This window comes from Equus asinus, chromosome 18 (assembly GCF_041296235.1).
Source record: "Equus asinus isolate D_3611 breed Donkey chromosome 18, EquAss-T2T_v2, whole genome shotgun sequence".
Taxonomy (NCBI): domain Eukaryota; kingdom Metazoa; phylum Chordata; class Mammalia; order Perissodactyla; family Equidae; genus Equus; species Equus asinus.
The window spans coordinates 40,237,021-40,254,608 of NC_091807.1; the positions used below are offsets into that span (position 1 = coordinate 40,237,021).

At 51.2% G+C, this 17,588-nt stretch overlaps 2 protein-coding genes across 2 annotated transcripts in view; one reads left to right on the forward strand and one right to left on the reverse strand.

Moving 5' to 3' along the window:
* The window catches only part of TSPEAR (thrombospondin type laminin G domain and EAR repeats), a 182,092-nt gene that overhangs the window by 99,992 nt on the left and 64,512 nt on the right, over nt 1–17,588 (reverse strand). The gene's annotated exons all lie outside the window — the stretch shown is intronic.
* LOC106842962 (keratin-associated protein 10-4-like) lies at nt 1,359–11,985 on the forward strand. Its single transcript, XM_070489039.1, has 3 exons — nt 1,359–2,325; nt 4,361–4,368; nt 11,020–11,985. Exons 1-3 carry the CDS (start codon nt 1,594–1,596, stop codon nt 11,675–11,677), a joined length of 1,398 nt encoding a protein of 465 aa, XP_070345140.1. The 5' UTR covers nt 1,359–1,593; the 3' UTR covers nt 11,678–11,985.

Consider the following 17,588-nt stretch of genomic DNA (forward strand, 5'->3'; position numbering starts at 1 on the left):
AGCATTAATATTAGCCAAAATCTGGAAATAATCTAAATCTGTGTCATTGGGAAAGAGACTGGACAAATAATGTATGGTATGCTTTGATGCAATGATGTACAGTACAGCAAAAAAGAATGAATTATGATGCATGTAGCAACATGGGTGCTTATCACAGACATTTTGTTGAGCAAATGGAGCCATCAACAAAAGAGTAGTTGGAATAGGCAAAACTAATCAATGGAGAGAGAAGGAAGAATAGCCACGACTCCTGGGGCGGGGGGGGGGGGGGGGGGCTGGGTTAACTGAGAAACAGCACAAGAGAACATTTAGAATTCTGGAAATGTTCTATTTCTCCAACTAAATATTCTAAGGGGAAACTTTTCCAATCCAGGAGACTATACCCAGCTAAACTATCAACTTGGTATAGGGCAGAATAAAGGCATTTTCAGTTATGCTAAAATTTATCTCCTATGCATCCATTTTCAGAAAGCTACTGGAGAATGTACTCCACCAAAATAAGGGCATAAACCCAGAAAGAAAACAACACGGCATTCAGGAAATAAGAGATCCATGATAGGAGAGAGATGGAGGGAAATCCAAAGATAATAGTGAAGGGAGATCCCTGGATGACACCTGTGCCTCAGGCTGAGGGAATGACCAACAAAGGCTGGACCATAAATAAAGAGGGCTCTAGGAGAATGTTTCTAAAAAATAAATGAAGCTGACAGATTACCTGATATGTTTGAACATCTTGAGCAGAGCTTGAGGATGAATTAGTCAGAGAGCTTGGGGATAATCTAATGATAGCTACACAGAAAAATAAGCAAACAAACAAAAGAAGCAATTGTTAACTCTAAGAAAAACACAAGCAAAGACAAAACATGTACAAGTAAGGAAATTAACTCTGGTTCCACTACGCAGACTATGAACAACACTCACTCGGTTAAAATAGTACAGACTTTGAACACTGATATAACCAAATATTGGGGTAGGAAGGAGGAACTTCTCATGGGGCTGGTGGAAAACAAGAGAAAGCGCTTTCTTCCACAACAGGAAATTAGATCACACCTGAAACTGAAAACTCAAGAAATAACAGAATATACACGATTTGGTAATTGTGCGATACATAGGAGAACTAAGAACAGCATCTGAGATGGACATTGGGAGTCGTGTGCACAGAGGAGAGCCGTGGACACCCCACCAGGTTTGCAGACAGAGCAGGCGAGACGGGGCACCCCTTCAGGTCAAGACACCCGTTGTTCAGTGGAAGAGGGTCAGGAACACGGGTGCAGCATCTGCAGGTACAAAACATCCTGGGACTAGAATTTATCCCAAAGATACACAAGCAAAGAGATGGAAAGAGGAGCCAAGGTTTTACAGACACACCCAAGTCAGGAGCCATTCGCCAACAGAAACGCTGCATCTCAGCACCTGTTTTCAGGACACAAACGCACCTCCAGTGATCAGCCCACCAGACACACTCAGAAGTCTTGGGGACTAGATTACAAACACCTCTCAGCAAATAACACACTCTGAGCAACAACAAGGAAAGGGAAGGCTTGTCGAGATCAGGTGAGGCCCTGCACCCCAGGGAGGGAGATAAAAGCACCAATGCCCAGAGCACTTCACTCACTCCCCACTACTCACTCTCCACCCGCTCACCTCCCGACACAGAAGCCCAACATGGCCGACACCTGCTGCTCCAGGACTTGCGTTATTGCCGCCTCCACTCTGTCCATCTGCTCCAGCGACCTGAACTGTGGCAGCCGGGTCTGCTCACCCAGTGCTTGCCCCGGCTCCTCCTGGCTGGTGGACAATGGCCAGGAGAGCTGCTGCGAGCCCCCGTGCTGTACCTCCAGCTGCTGCGAGCCCCTATGCTGCTGCGTGCCTGTCTCCTGCACCCCCGTCTGCTGCAAGCCCGTGTGCTGTGTCTCTGTCTGCTCTGGGGCCTCCCCCTGCTCAGACTCCTCATGCTGCCAGCAGTCTAGCTGCCAGCCCTCCTGCTGTGCCTCCTCCCCCTGCCAGCAGGCCTGCTGCGTGCCCGTCTCCTGCACCCCTGTCTGCTGCAAGCCTGTGTGCTGTGTGCCTGTCTGCTCTGGGGCCTCCCCCTGCTCAGATTCCTCATGCTGCCAGCAGTCTAGCTGCCAGCCCTCCTGCTGTGCCTCCTCCCCCTGCCAGCAGGCCTGCTGCATTCCTGTCTCCTGCACACCCGTCTGCTGCAAGCCAGTGTGCTGTGTGCCCATCTGCTCTGGGGCCTCCCCCTGCTCAGACACCTCGTGCTGCCAGCAGTCTAGCTGCCAGCCCTCCCTCTGCGCCTCCTCCCCCTGCCAGCAGGCCTGCTGCGTGCCCGTCTGCCGCACACTCATTTGCTCCAAGGCCACCCTCTGCCCCCCATCCTGCTGCAGACCCTCCTCCTGCGTGTCCCTCATCTGCCGCCCCGTGGGCAGGCCCGCCTGCTGTGTGCCGGTCCCCTCCTGCTGTGGCCCCACCTCCTGCCAGCCCAGCTGCTGCCGCCCGGCCTCCTGCGTGTCCTTGCTCTGTCGCCCCACGTGCTCCCACGTGGCCCGCTGCGGCACCACCCCAGCCCAGAAAACCTGCTGCTGACCGGGCACATCCCCTGGGCTAGCCAGGCTCCAGGGATCCTCCTCCCCTCCAGCCCCTGGAAGCCCCTGATCTCCCAGCCTCCTTGGCCCACCCCACCCAGGTGTCTCTCAGCACAGAGGAAAGACCAGCCCCGCCTGCCCTAGTCCAGCCCAGGTGTGGGGCCTAAAATGCTCATGGAGCTCCTCTCCTGACCTTGATCCATGGGCACCCTGGCCACTCTACACTGTGCTTCTTTGCTCCAAGCCACATCCCTCCTCTGGTCAGGGCTGGGCCCTTCCTGACCCTGGTCCTGCACCGAGCAATGTCCCTCTTGACCTCTGAGCACCAATAAAAACTCTGCTCCCCTCACTGGCCCTTTGTGCTGACTGTGCACACACCTGGGGTGAGAGGGGGCCGTAGTGAGGCCTGGGTCCCTCAGACTCTCTCTATAGCACCATCTGCGGGTGCCTGGGGGCTCTATCACGTGACACCTGGAGTCTCATGTCTACCTCATGGCATCATTCTGCTGTCTGGCCATTGTCCCAGGTCCTGTGGGGTTCCAGAAGCTCTGCTCTTGGGCAGGTCCAATGGGCACCACCTGGGCTCTGACCAGAGGCCCCTCAACTCACTGTGGGTAGAAGCAGCTCCTTCCTGGGGGACATCCTGGACCACAGTTGAGCTGGGAGATGGGGACGAGGAAGACTTTGGCAGTCCCTGGCCCAGCGCCCACACAGCGCTCTCTGATGGCTGGGCATCCTGGGCTCCCGCACACAGACAGAGGCCCTGGGTTGCCCCGTACTCCAGGACTGTGCCAGCTGCTGGGATGCAGCGGAGAGAGAACAAGATGCAGCCTGACTTCCGCCTGCTGGGCTAGGTTGATGGAGAGCAGGTGGGAAAGGGGAGATCTCGAGCGGGGATGGTGGAGAAAGCCCAGGACAGTGAGAGAAGGTATCCAGAACATGGGCCAAGGTGTAGCTAGGTGCAGTTTCACACACAACTGAGTGCGTCTGAGAACAGACTCCGAGAACTGGAACTGTAGGGCAAAGGGCACAGACACTGGTGATGTGAACATCTGTGTGGCACACAAGAGGCTCTGGATTTTTATTTCTTAATAACAGCATAGACTTGCAACATAGGGGCTCACATTTTTCTATCTTTGCCAATTTGATGAGGAAAAATATCTCATGGTGGTTTCTTTTGCCCAGGAGCATAGCATCCCAAATCATGGACAGAGCATTACTGATTTATGCAGAACCAAGTAGATGGGCATTTCAAGTTTCTCTAGTTTTGATTATGACAAACACCACTGTGAGGGTCCTCACCATATACTTGTGTGCACAAGTGTACGTTTTCACGGTGCCTCAATTCCTAGAGTTGGGATTTCCAGGTCGGAGTGTTTGCTGATTTTAAATTCTGGGAGATACTGACAGATGCCCTCAAAAGGAGTTTTCAAAATAGTGCCTGCTCAGGGCTAATCTTTCTCAAGCAAAAAAAGAGGAGAATTGGCAATGGATGTTAACTCAGGGAGAATCTTCCTCAGCAAACAAAAAGAAAAAAAATTGTGTCTGCTAAGAGTGATGTGTGAAAAGATAAGGAATAGGGAACTCTAAGGGCCCACCCCCCATAGAAACACTGAGAAACTAGCAACACCATCAGAATCAACTTTATGTGAACTCTGGAAAATGATCAAAGGTTTACAACAACCAAGGGAATGCTTCATGAAGAAAAAAGGCCATTGCAGCAGAAGGAAGAGCTTTGTGCCATTATGGTGACCTTACCCCTTTCCTGTCCCCAGCAGCCTGGGTCCCAGTGAGGTCCTGGTGCTGGAGGGAGCAGTGTGGACCCTGTTCTGAAAGAAGTGTGGCTGTCTGTTTAACCTCCCTGGTGGCTTCTTCAAGGACCCACATAAAGGGCTTGCCTTTACTTCTCCTAACTCAGAACTCTCCAAAGGTGGGGAAGCAGCTATGTGGAGAATGTTTGTCAAATGGGTCAGTCACTGTGCCTGGGAAAGGCACAAGTTACAGCAAACAGAAGACACCCTAAAAAGTCTAGGATGAAAGGCAGGCGAATGAGATGCTTTGAGGAATAGGGCTTTCAAAACTTCCACAGATTCCTAGAAGTCTAAGGGTCCCCATAGATACACACGAGGGGGTACACACTCAGAAAGAACCTGAGAAGGCCCTCGGCGCTCACCTCTGGCTGTGTTTCCAGGTCTGAGCAAGCAGGAAATAAAGGTGAAGGCAGAGTTGTAAACTGCACAGCTGAGGGTGGAAGGTGGGCCCCAACACACAAACAGAGCCCAGCTACAATGACTGGGGAAGATATATGCTGGCCCAAGGTGTTTAAGAAACTCTCTGTTGAATCACCATCTGCCACTAAGCTAATGGAACAGTGACCACACATGACAAAGAGTGCAGTCATCATAAAGAGAGTTCAGAAAAGTCACTACCCAAAAACACAACTACAAACCACAAACAGTCAGCAACAGCAAGCTCTAGAGGGAGGAGAATCTGATAGCCAAGGTTATCACATTATAGTATTCAAAATATCAAGTTTTCAACAAAAATTATGAGGCACACAAAGAAGAAAGAAAGTATAGCCTATTCACAGGGAAAAAAGCAATTAATAGAAAATTATCCCTGAAGAAGCCAGACATTGAACTTATTAGACAAAGCCTATAAATCAACTCTCTTAATATACTCTAGGAGTTCAAGGAAACTGTGAACAAAGAACTAAGAGAAACTAAGAGACTGATGTCTCACCAAAGAGAGATTATCAATAAAAAGAAATATCGGGGCTGGCCCCATGGCCGAGTGGTTAAGTTCATGCACTGCACTTTGGCTGCCCAGGGTTTCGTCAGTTTGGATCCTGGGCATGGACCTAGCACCGCTCATCAGGCCATGCTGAGGTGGCGTTCCACACAGCAGAACTAGAAGGACCTGTAACTAGAATACACAACTATGTCCTGGGGGCGCTTTGGGGAGAAGAGGAATAACAACAAAAAAAGAAAGATGGGCAACAGATGTTAGCTCAGGTGCCAATCTTAAAAAAAGAAAAGAAACTCATGTTTAAAAAAAAAGGAGAGAGAGAAATATCAAAAGGAACCAAATAGAAATTCTGGAGTTGAAGCACACAATAACTGAAAGGAAAACTCCACTAGAGGGGCTCAGTAGCACATTTGAGCAGGCAGGAGAAAGAATTAGTGAACTTGAAGTTAGGTCACCTGATACACTCCAGTCTGAGGAGTGGTTGGAAAAAAAAGAGTGAGGATAAATGAACAGAGCATAAGAGACCTGTGGGACCACATCAAGCAGACCAACATACACGGAAGAGGAGTCCCAGAAAAAGGAGAGAGAGAAGAGAGCTGAAAATTTCCCAAATTTGAGGAAACACGTGAATCTACACATCCAAATATCTCAATGAACTCCAAGTAGAATAAACTCAAAGAAATTCACACTGAGACACATTCAATCAAATTATCCAAACGTGAAGACAGAGAGAGAATCTTAAATGCCGCAGAAGAGAAGATTAACAGCCAATATCTCATCAGAAACCATGAGGGTGGAAGGCAGTGGGATGACATGTTTAAAATGCTGGGAGAAAAAACTGTCAAACAAGTCTATATCCAGCAAAAGTACCCTTCAAAAATGAAGGAGAAATTAAGACATTTCCAGGGAAATATGAGTTGAAAGAGTTCATTGCAGTAGACCTGCCCAATGAGGAATGATCATTCAGGTGGATATAAAAGGGCACTAAGGAGCAACCTGAAGCCGTATGAAAACAACACCAGTCAAGGTGTCGGCTTTGGTAGTGTGTATGTTTGTAAGGATTTTCCCATTACATCTAGGTTATCTATCTTTTTGGTGTACAGTTGTTCAAAATACTCTCAAATAATCCTTAATTTGAACAGTGATGTCCCCATTTTTATTTCTGAGTTTAGTAATTTTTGAACCTGCTCTCTTAGTCTTGCTCTTTTCAAAGAACCAACTTTTGGTTTCCTTGATTCTATTGTTTTTCCAATCGCTATTTCATTAACCTACGCTCTAATCTTTATTTCCTCCCTCCTGCTAGCTTTGGGTTTAGTCTGCTCTTCTTCTCTAGTTCCTTAACATATAAAGTTAGGTTATTGATTTGAAATCTTTCTTCTTTTTTAATGCAAGTGTTGACAGCTATACATTTCCTTCAGAGCACTGAATTTGCTGTGCCCCATAAGTATTGGTTTGCTGTGTTTTCATTTTCATTCATCTGAAATGATTTTCTAATTTCCTTTGAGATTTCTTCTTTGATCCATTGGTTGTTTAAGGACATGTTGTTGAATTTCCATATATTTGCAAATTTTCCAGTTTTCCTTGTTAATGATTTCTAGTTTCCTTTCATTGTGGTCAGAGAAGACACTTTGTGTGATTTCAATCTTTTAAAATTTATTGAGATTTATTTTGTGGCCTAACATGTGGTCTAATCTGGAGAATATCCCATGTGCACTTGAGACAATGTGTATTTTGCTGTTGTTGAGTTGAACGTTGTGTGTATGTCCAGCTGGTTTATAGTGTTCTTCAAGTCCTCCATTTCATTATTCATCTAAATGTAGGTGTTCTTTTGTTTCATTTTTTATTAATGGAAATGATTTACTGAAGTTCCCAACTATTACTATGGAACTACAACTGTCTATTTCTGTCTTCAACTCTGCCTATTTTTTCTTCTTATACTTTGGAGGTCAGTTGATAGGTGCATATATGTTTAAAATTATCATATCTTATTGATATATTGACCCTTTCATCAATATTTAATGTCCTTATTTGTCTCTTACAATTTTTTGCCTCAAAGTCTGTTTCGTCTGATGTTATTATAGTCACCTAGCTCTCTTTTGGTTACTATATCCATGAAATACCCCTTCCCATCCTTTTACTTTCTATCTATTTGTATATTTTGATCTAAAGTGAGTGAACTGACTCAAGAATAAATACAAAAACTGACCAGACTTAAAACAAGTAACAAGATGACATCAGTCATCAAAAACCTCCCCAAAAAGAAAAGCCCAGGACCAGATGGCTTCAGTGATGAATTCTACTAAACATTTAGAGAACAATTAACACCAATCTTCTCAAACTCTTCCAAAAAACTGAAGATGAGGAACATTTTCTAACTCATGCTATGAAGTCAGCATTCCCCTGATATCAATGTCAGACAAGGTAAACAAATGAAAAACTATAGACCAATGCTCCTTATAGATAAAGATTTTAAAAATCCTCAACAAATTACAATCAAACGAAATGCAGCAGCATAGCAAAAGGATTTTCCACCAAAACCAAGTGGGATGTCTCCCAAGAAAGCAAGTGAGATTCAATACATGAAAACTAATCAGTATAATGCACCACAGTAATAGAACGAAGAGGGGAAGTCCTGTGATCACCTCAATTGATGCAGAAAAAAGCCAACACTCATTCATGATAAAAACACTCAATAAACTTTAAATAGAGGGAACTTCCTCAACATACTAGAGGACATCATGAAAATCCCACAGCTAACGTCATGCTCAATGGTGAGAGACTGAAAGCTCTCCCCCTAAGATCAGGAACAAGACAAAGGTGACCACTTTCATCACTTGTATTCAACATTGTACTGGAAGTTCTAGCCAGAGCAGCCGGGCAAGAAAAAGAAATAAAAGACATCCAACTTAACAATGAAGAAATAAACTTACTACAAAGCTACAGTAATCGAAACAGTGGCACTGGCATAAGGATACACATACAGATCAATGGAATAAAATTGAGAGTCCAGAAACAAACCCATACATCGATGGTCAACTGATTTTTAACAAGAGAGTCAAGACCATTCAATGGGGGAAGAATAGTCTCTTCAACAAATGGTTCTGGGACAACTGGATCTCCACATGCAAAAGAATGAAGCTGAACCTTATCTCACGCCATATACAAGAATTAACTCAAAATGGATCAAGTACCTAAAAACAAGAGCCAAAGCTATAAAACTCTTGAAGAAGCCTGCATGCCCTTAGACTTGGCAATGGTTTCTTCTATATGACACCAAAAGCACAAGAAACAAAAGAAACTACAGATAAACTGGACTTCATCAAAATTATCAGAGTGTATCAAAGGACACTATCAAGAGAGTAAAAAGACAGCGCACAGAATGGGAGAAAATATGTGCAAATCATAATTCTGTAAGGGTTTTGTATTCAGAATACATAAAGAACTCCTACAATCAACACGAAAAGACAAACAAGCCAATTAAAAATGGATGAAGCACTTTGATAGACATTTCTCCAAAGAAGATAAGCAAATGGCCAACACGCACATGAAAGGAAGCCCACTATCATTGGTCATTGGGGAAATGCAAATCAAAGGCACAGTGAGACACCACGTCACACCCAATAGGGTGGTTAGAATTTAAAAAAAAAAAGAAAAAGATAACAAATGTCAGCAAGCACCTGGAGAAATAGAAACCCTGATACACTGCTGCTAGGAATGTAAAATGGTGCCACTGCTGTGGAAAACAATCTGGCGGGTCCTCACAAGTTAAACACAGAGTTACCAATTGAGCCAGCAATTCAACTCCTAGGTAGATACCCCAAGAGACTCAAACAGAAGTGTTCAAGCAAAAACTTGAACAAAAACTGTCATAGCAGCATTATTTACATTAGCCAGAAGGTGGAAATAACCCAAATGTCCATCAACTGCTGACTGGATGAATAAAATGTGGTACATGCATACGGTGGAATAGTATTCAGCCATAAAGAGGAATGGAGCACTGATACATGCTACAATGTATCTGGAAATATGGAAAACATCATGCTGAGTGAAAACAGTCCGAGACAAAGGCCACATATTGTATGATTCCTTTCATATGAAATATGCGGAATAGGCAAATCCATAGAGACAGAAACCAGGGCAGTGATTGACAGGAGCTGGAGAGGGGCTACTTAACAGCATAGGATTTCCTTTTGGAGTGATGAGAATGTTCTGGAACTAGGTAGTGCTCATGGTTGCACAATATTGTGACTGTACTAAATGCCACTAAATTGTACAATTTAAAATGGATAAAAAGGCAAATTTTATATTAAGTGTTATCACAATTTTAAAAAATCATAGCTGCTAAAGGTTTCTAAGAGTGAGGCCCCCATGCCCAACAGCCCTAAGATCCTAAATCTTGGGTGATCGTACAGGTGGGACATTTATGTTGTAATCTGAGAAATTTAATTGTTAATGAGATCAACTAGCATTTCATACGCTTCTTGGAAATTTGAGTGTTTTGAATTTCATATTGAATACCTTGTATCTCACCCTGTTTTAGTTGTAAGAACTGTTTAATTTTCATATGACCTTTCATCCATAATGCACACCACTATTTTCTGACAGTTCAATAGTCCCAATTTATGTACCAAAGAGATTCCCTTTGGGTTTCATTTGAAATCACGTTGATGATGGATTGTCCTCCAGCTTCTCCACACCAGCCTCGTGCCCTGCCTCCTCCTCCAGATTAAATCCCGCCCTGACCCTCGGGCCCCGACCCCAGACCTGCCTCCCTCAGGACAACTAACCATGGGCTCTGGGGATGCGATTTAGGACCCAAAGGTCAGTCCCTGAATCTGATCCTCCTAAGAACAAAGGAGCGCCGGCCTTGCTGGAATGTTCCATCTCCTTCTCAAGGAGTGGAGGCCCTCACCAGTCCTTGGGCCACATCCTCCTCGCTGCCCTGGGCCAACATCGGGACCATCAAGTTCACAGAGCCCACCCAGGAAGGGCCGTCCTCACACTGTCTTGTCCCCAAAACAGGCACCTCGGCCACTTGTCCCCCAGTCACAGGTCTGGCCTGCCGGCCCAGGTCGGAGCCTGCACACAGAGCCTGGACCCACACAGAATGCGTCCCCATGGGCCCAAAGCCACTGTCACCAGGCGTCCTGACATATGACCCGCCCTGTGGAAGCTGGAGGGTCAGCCACAAGGAGGCTGCTCCTTCAGGCAGGTGTCCCTGCAGGGCAGACTCAGGACTGGGACAGCAGCCCTGACCAGCATGGTCCACGTTTTACGAGCTGAGGAAGGACATTTCATGGCAGTGGACCGGCCATAATGAAGGTCCTCACAGTGCAAAACACCAACAAGGAAGGGAGGGTATGCGGCCTCCTGCTGGGACAACACACACCCCAGAGGGGTATAAAAGCCACAGCCCCTGGCACCATGCACACTCACACACACACTCCACCCTCCTCCAGCCCCACCGCCCCACCATGGCCGCCTCCACCCTGTCTGTCTGCTCCAGCGACCTCAGCTATGGCAGCCGGGTCTGCCAGCCCGGTGTCTGGGACTCCTGCCCCGACTCCTCCTGGCAGGTGGACGACGGCCCAGAGAGCTGCTGCGAGCCCCCCTGCTGTGCCCCCAGCTGCTGCGCCCCGGCCCCCTGCCTGAGCCTCGTCTGCACCCCCGCCAGCTGTGTGTGCAGCCCCTTCCAGGCAGCCTGCACCAGCTCCTGCACGCCCTCGTGCTGCCAGCAGTCTAGCTGCCAGCCCTCATGCTGCGCCTCCTCCCCCTCCCAGCAGGCCTGCTGCGTGCCCGTCTGCTGCAAGCCCGTGTGCTGTGTGCCTGTCTGCTCTGGGCCCTCCCTCTGCTCAGACTCCTCGTGTTGCCAGCAGTCTAGCCGCCGGCCCTCATGCTGCGCCTCCTACCCCTGCCAGCAGGCCTGCTGCGTGCCCGTCTGCTGCACCCCCATCTGCTGCAAGCCCGTGTGCTGTGTGCCTGTCTGCTCTGGGCCCTCCCTCTGCTCAGACTCCTCGTGTTGCCAGCAGTCTAGCTGCCAGCCCTCATGCTGTGCCTCCTCCCCCTGCCAGCAGGCCTGCTGTGTTCCCGTCTCCTGCACACCGGTCTGCTCTGGGGCCGGCCCCTGCCCAGCCCCCTCGTGCTGCCAGCCCAGCCCCTGCCCCCCGTCCTGCTGCAGACCCTCCTCCTGCGTGTCCCTCATCTGCCGCCCCGTGTGCAGGCCTGCCTGCTGTGTGCCCGTCCCCTCCTGCTGCGGCCCTGCCTCCTGCCAGCCCAGCTGCTGCCGCCCGGCCTCCTGCGTGTCCCTGCTCTGCCGCCCCACGTGCTCCCGCGCAGCCCGCTGAGGCCCCACCCGAGCCCAGAAGTCCTGCTTCTGAGCGGCTCCGGCTCCTGCCTCTCGAGCTGCTGTCTCTGCTCCTGAGCACAGGTCCCTCCCAGGAGCCCGACCCTTGGATGCCAAGACCTCTCTCTCCCCATCGCAGACACATAGTAGCTGCCCGGGGATTTGCTCACCCAGCCGCCCTTTCTGAGAAGAGGTGACCCACAGATCCCTCAAGGCAGGGGCCTGGGGGACCTGGGAGCCTCCTGTGCGGATTGGTTGCCGGCACTTGGCGTGACAAACGTCCATGGCTATAATCAATACAACGTCTGTGTCAGGAAATCTGGCCCTCTGTCTCTTCTTTCCTCCTACTGAGCGCCTCCCCCTGCCCCACCGGCCGCCACATCCCACGTGGGCAGCGGGTCCCCGTCTGGTAGAACCAGACAGTGAAGACGTGGTCTCAAACCTGGGTTCAAACAGCTGAGGGACGCCGAGAGCTGAGAGTGGACGCATCTGCCTGCTTGGTCCCCTGCCCCGCCCCGTGGCCCCCTCCCGCCATGCAGAGCCCTCCAAGGCTGGCCCCCGAGGCAGGCGTGGGTGCAGGAGGCTTGGACTCCAAGGGGCCTTGGGCCTCCTGTGCACACCGTCCCCTTGCCCGTGCAGTGTGCAGCTGAGTGGGGAGCAGCAGAAACCCCGTGTGGTCGGGGATCCTGCTGACGCCCTTTGGAGAGAGGGGCTCACAGAGAGGAGGAGCGCCTGCACGCTGGTGCTGCACAGGGCCTGAGGCCGACCCCTGCATGCTCTGAAGCATCCGGAAGTTCCCATGGGCCCCAAGAGGGGCATGGGTGTCAGTTCCCACATCACTCATTCTACTCAAGGTTTCAAGGCCTCATTGAGGAGGCCCAGAGCAATAAGTCACCTTGTGAACAAATCCATGGGACAGTTGGGGAGGATGAGCCTGCAGTCTCAGTGGACCACTAGCACTAGAGAGTCAAGGGGGTACCAGTCAGAGGGACCAGGTGCGCATTGGTACCGTACTCATCCCTTGGGCCAGGAACAGACAGAGGAGGCCCACAGGAGCAGGAAAACAGCAGAGGCGGGCGGCAGATGGGCCCGGAACAGGAGGCACCTCCCCAGGGCTGTAGGTCCCTCTCCCACCCAGGATGAGCCTTACCCCAGGAAGGGGACGGAGCGAAAACCCTAAGAGGGACTTAAAGAGAAAGTGGCTGCATTGTAACCCTGCCTCACTCTTAAATCCCTCAGTTTGCCCGAGTCTATGCAAACCTGTACTGGTACTTGTTCACTGAATTTAAGAAAAGTGGGGCCCTCTCTATAGATAGATGGACAAGGCCTTGATGGACTCTTCATGGCACAAAGAGTTAGGAAAGACACAGAAGAAGGTCCCACCTCACCCCCAACCCAAAAAAGTGAAGTGCAGGGATGTTGACACACGTGGAGACCAGCAACTTACCACCCACGGTGACACCAGAACAGTCCAACAGAAGGACGGACAGACGGGTCATCTGCATGGACGTGCTCCTGCCTTGACCCCCACGGCACCAGAACATCCAGAACCCTCTTGGGAAAGTCAGTTACAGCCACAGACGGGCACAGCCAGGTACCACGTGGTCGCGTGTGGCCCATGTGACACCAGTGGAAAAACAGGCTGAGCTGCTGGCGGCCGTGGGTGTCTACACGGGTCACGTCGGCAGCGCTGACGCAGACAGAGAGGATCAGTCAGGGACGACAGGCGGTCTTTACCTTCAGAGGTTTATTTAATACATGTCTGTGATGCAGTGATGACTCTAAATGCACTGAGACTGTCCAGATCTCGGGGCCGCTCTGTCGGCAGCGAACGCAACTCCTGCTCCCCAAGCCCGTGACACCCCATCATCCTGACTCATCCTGACTGAGACCAGGACAGTCTCCGCCCTCAAAGGCATCAGAGGAGAAACCTGCATGGTACTGGTGGCCAGCGAAGGCGGCCCCCGGGGGCGTCAGGGAGGGTGTCTGGGAGGCGAGGACGTGATGTGAGATGACATGGCTTAGACAGAGGTGATGATGAATCAGCCAGCGAGGCCGCCTGGTTTGAACGGAACGACGGATAAGACAGTTTCACATAGTGGGAACTCTAAGAATTCCTCCTGCTTTTCGCATCCTCATTGTCGTGTGACATTACCATGATGGAAGTTTCTAGATGTGTGTCTTCCTGCAGGAAGGGCCCCCTGGACAGTGTTCCTCTTAGACTATTTCTTGGTTCCCAAAGAGCTCCCCCCCGGCACACTGGTGCGCCAACAGCTTCCTTCTGATGAGAACGGCGCCCCCTTGGGTATCTCCCACCTGTCGCCATGATGGCCGGTGCTCTGGAGTGGCCCGGGGTTCACACCATGGGGGCTAAGCTGGTTGGGGCCCTGGGGCTGAGCTGCAGCAGGAAGAGCCCATGCAGGAAGGATGGGCTCAAAGAACCCGTAGCAGGGCACGGAGGAGCCGGCCTCACAACCTGTGTGGTGCCCCCGCCTTGCTTCCCTTGGCGGCTCCCGCCTCCTCCCTGTGCCCGCGATGGTCAGGGCTGCGGTTGGCAGGACCACGCAGGAAGGGTGGGAATCGGAGGGCGTGCCACAGAGAAGTTGGGTTGGTCCTGTGGCTCCTGTAACAAAGGACCACGGATGTCGTGGCTAACACAAGACGAATTTATCCTCTCGCAGCTGTGAATGATGTAATGGGAAATGGGTGTCTCGGGGCTAAATCAAGGTGTGGGCAGGCTGTCTCCTCCCGGAGGTTCCGGGGAGAATCTGTTCCTCGTCTCTTCCAGCTTCTAAAGGCTTCCCCATTCCTCGGTTTGTGGCCCCTTGCTCCGTGTCCATCCTCCCATGGCCACCTCTGCTGTAGCCAGGTCTCCCTCTGCCCCCGTCTCATGGTCCCTGTGATGCCCTCAGCCCACCTGGGTGATGCAGGACCATCTCCGATCACAAGACCCTTAATCACTGCCGTCTGCACAGTTGCTCTGCCTGTGAGGGGACGTATTCCCAGGTTCCGGGATTAGGACGTGGACCTCTCTGGGGGACCACAGAAGTCACCCAGGAGGCTCCTTCCCACCGACTGGGAGAAGGAGGAGCTGCACTTTTCAGTGCAAAAGAGTCTGCATTTTTAGACTAGAGTGGGCTCCACATGGTGATTGCTGAGCAGGGGACCTTTGCACCTAAAAGGGGTCAGATCGGAAAGTTAGAGATTTGCCCTCCATCCCACCCAGAGCAGGGCAAGCACTCACCTCGAAGTTCGAGGGAAAAAGTGGGACAAAGGGAGGCTTGGGGGTCCCATCGGACTGAGTGCCAGGAGCACACTCACTCCCCCAAGAGGCCACCTTTCAGCGGTCAGCCGCCAAGTCTCGGCCACCTGGTAAGCTGGGCCTTCTCTGCAGAGAAGGAACTTTCCGGAATCCTTAGGAAACCACCCCTGGGGAAGCAGTTAAGGAAGGACACAACGGAGAGACGTCACACACACTGGGATGAGCATCCACTACGGTGTTTATTAGACCTTTGATGCTGGAGGCTGCAGTCTGGACGCTGCACCAGCCAGTGTGGGCTCCAGGTGGATGACCCGGGCTGCTGTCAGGGGACACTGGGGGGTGAACCCCTCAGCCTGGCTGGCTGGGATGGCGCGGCCTTGCTGCAAGGTGGTCTAGTTGGGTCTGGAAGGTCTGAAGTGAACAACGTCTGGGCTGCCTCAGAGGAGTTCAGATCCAGCTGCTTCTGACCCCACATGGAGGAGGGGTCCTGGGAGGCCACAGGCTCAGCGGCAAGAAGGGCTGCAAGAGAGGACAGGTCTGCAGACCAGGGTGGGGCAGGAGGGCTGGCAGCACCTGGAGGACTGGCAGGAGGGGGCCAGGTACACAATGGGCCTGCAGCTCACGGGCACACACACAGTGGGCCTGCAGCTCACAGGTGTGCACACAGTGGGCCTGCAGCTCACGGGCACACAGCAGGCCACCTGGCAGGGGCTGGGCACACAGCAGGCCGGGCTGCAGGAGGAGGCCTGGCCACAGGTGGGTGGGCAGCATGGGGACAGGCAGCCGCACGCCGACTGGCAGGAGGTGGCAGAGCCGCACACGGGCCGGCACAGCAGAGACACACAGGGGGCCGGCTGCCTGCAGGAGCTCCTGCAGACCAGGGGAGGGCAGCAGGGGGCAGGGCAAGCCGGCTGGCAGCCTGTGGAGCAGCTGGTGTGGCACATGGTGGTGTGGGGCTGGGCTGGGGTCAGGGCAGAGGACGGGCTGGTCTGCAGGCTCCTGGCCCAGGGGGACCTTTATACCTGCGGGCTGTGGGCGTCCTGGCAATGAGCCACCAGGTGCCTTCCTCGTGGTTTCCTGGTTGTTCTCCTCTTCCTCTCCATGGGTTTCCTCCTGGAGTTTCTCGTTGAAGTGACGCAGTCCAGGAGGTTCCTCCTCAGCTGGAGACTCCCTGTGACTCAGCGGCCACGTGACTCTGAAGTCGAGTCCAGGATGGATGGTGAAGGGCCATCAGCTGGGGACAGGGGCTCCACATCACGATTTTCAAGATCCTTCCCAATTTTGAATACCCTGTCCTCTGTCTGCACAGACACAGTCACACTTACCCCACCAGGGTCCCCATTTTGCTTTGGAAACTCAGTAATCCAGAAGGTCTTCCCAGCGGGCGGGAGCCATGGGGCTGGGTCCTCACTGTGCAGGGTCCACGTTGTTGCAATAACAACAGTAACAACCAAGTTCCAGCTTTGTGTCGGGTGCAGAGCTAAGCGTCTACGTGGACAGTCTCATAACTGATTAATGATCCGTCCTGCTGCCATTCAAGGGGTGGGTGACACCCCACTGGTACAGATGTGCAATTAGGAGGCTCTAGAAGGAGCCCATGACGTGGGCACATTCTCACCACTGCACACAGAGAAGCGGTGTTTGAAGCTGCCTGGTTTCCCTCCGGAATCTGTGGTTTTTACTGCTGTGCCAAATTGTGTTGGGGCTTTAGGGGCTTTCTGATATTCTTGGATCTGTAAGTTGAAATTTTTTAAAAAAAAATAAAATTTGGGGATTTTTGTCTTTTATTCTTCAAAACATTCTTATGCGTCAGTGTCAGTCTCTTTTCCTTCTTTGGTTGAAATTACTTGTAGGTTTGACTTTCTGACACCGTCTCATAGGCCCTCCTCCTTTTTCTTACTCTTTTTCCCACTTCTTCAGATTGGATGATTTCTACTGATGTGTCCTCAAGTTCACTGACTCCTTCTCCTTCTGTCAGCCCAGGATTGAGATGCCTGGTCCACCGGCCCCTGCACCCTCGCACCCCACACGGTGGGATTTCCCGCGGCTCCTGGACCACACCTGCTTCTGCAGCAGTGTCCTCACCTCACCCCCACGGCTGCCTCTGCTGGAACACTGTCCCCTCCCCTCTTCACATCCCCTGTGCCAGCTCTGCATGGCCTCCTCACAGAGGCCCCCAGACCACCCCCCAGCACCCCCATCACTCTCTATCTGCTGAACCTGTTTCCTTCCTGGGACTCAGCCCTCTCTGGAATTCTTTCATGCATGAATTTCTTCATTCACTCATTTCTTCATGGCCCTGGAAGGCTCACGGGGCCAGGATATCTCTATGGCCAGCACACAGGATATAATTGTTGCATGAACAAATCAATTCTTGTGTAGACGACCATGAGGCAGGAGTTGGCAAACGCTCCGTGAAGAGCAGGTGTAAGCATTTCAGGCCTTGCGGTCGCATGGTCTCTCCCATCACTGCTCAGCGTTGCAGTGCAAAAGCCGCCCCGGACGACGTGTACATGCCTGTGTCCAATAAGACTTTTATTACAAACGGGCAGCGGGCCAGCTGCGTCCCTCAGACTTCAGTTGGTGAGCCCTGCTTTAACGTGTTCCTGCACAGAATAAAATCTCAAAATACATGATTGCCTCCAGGTCT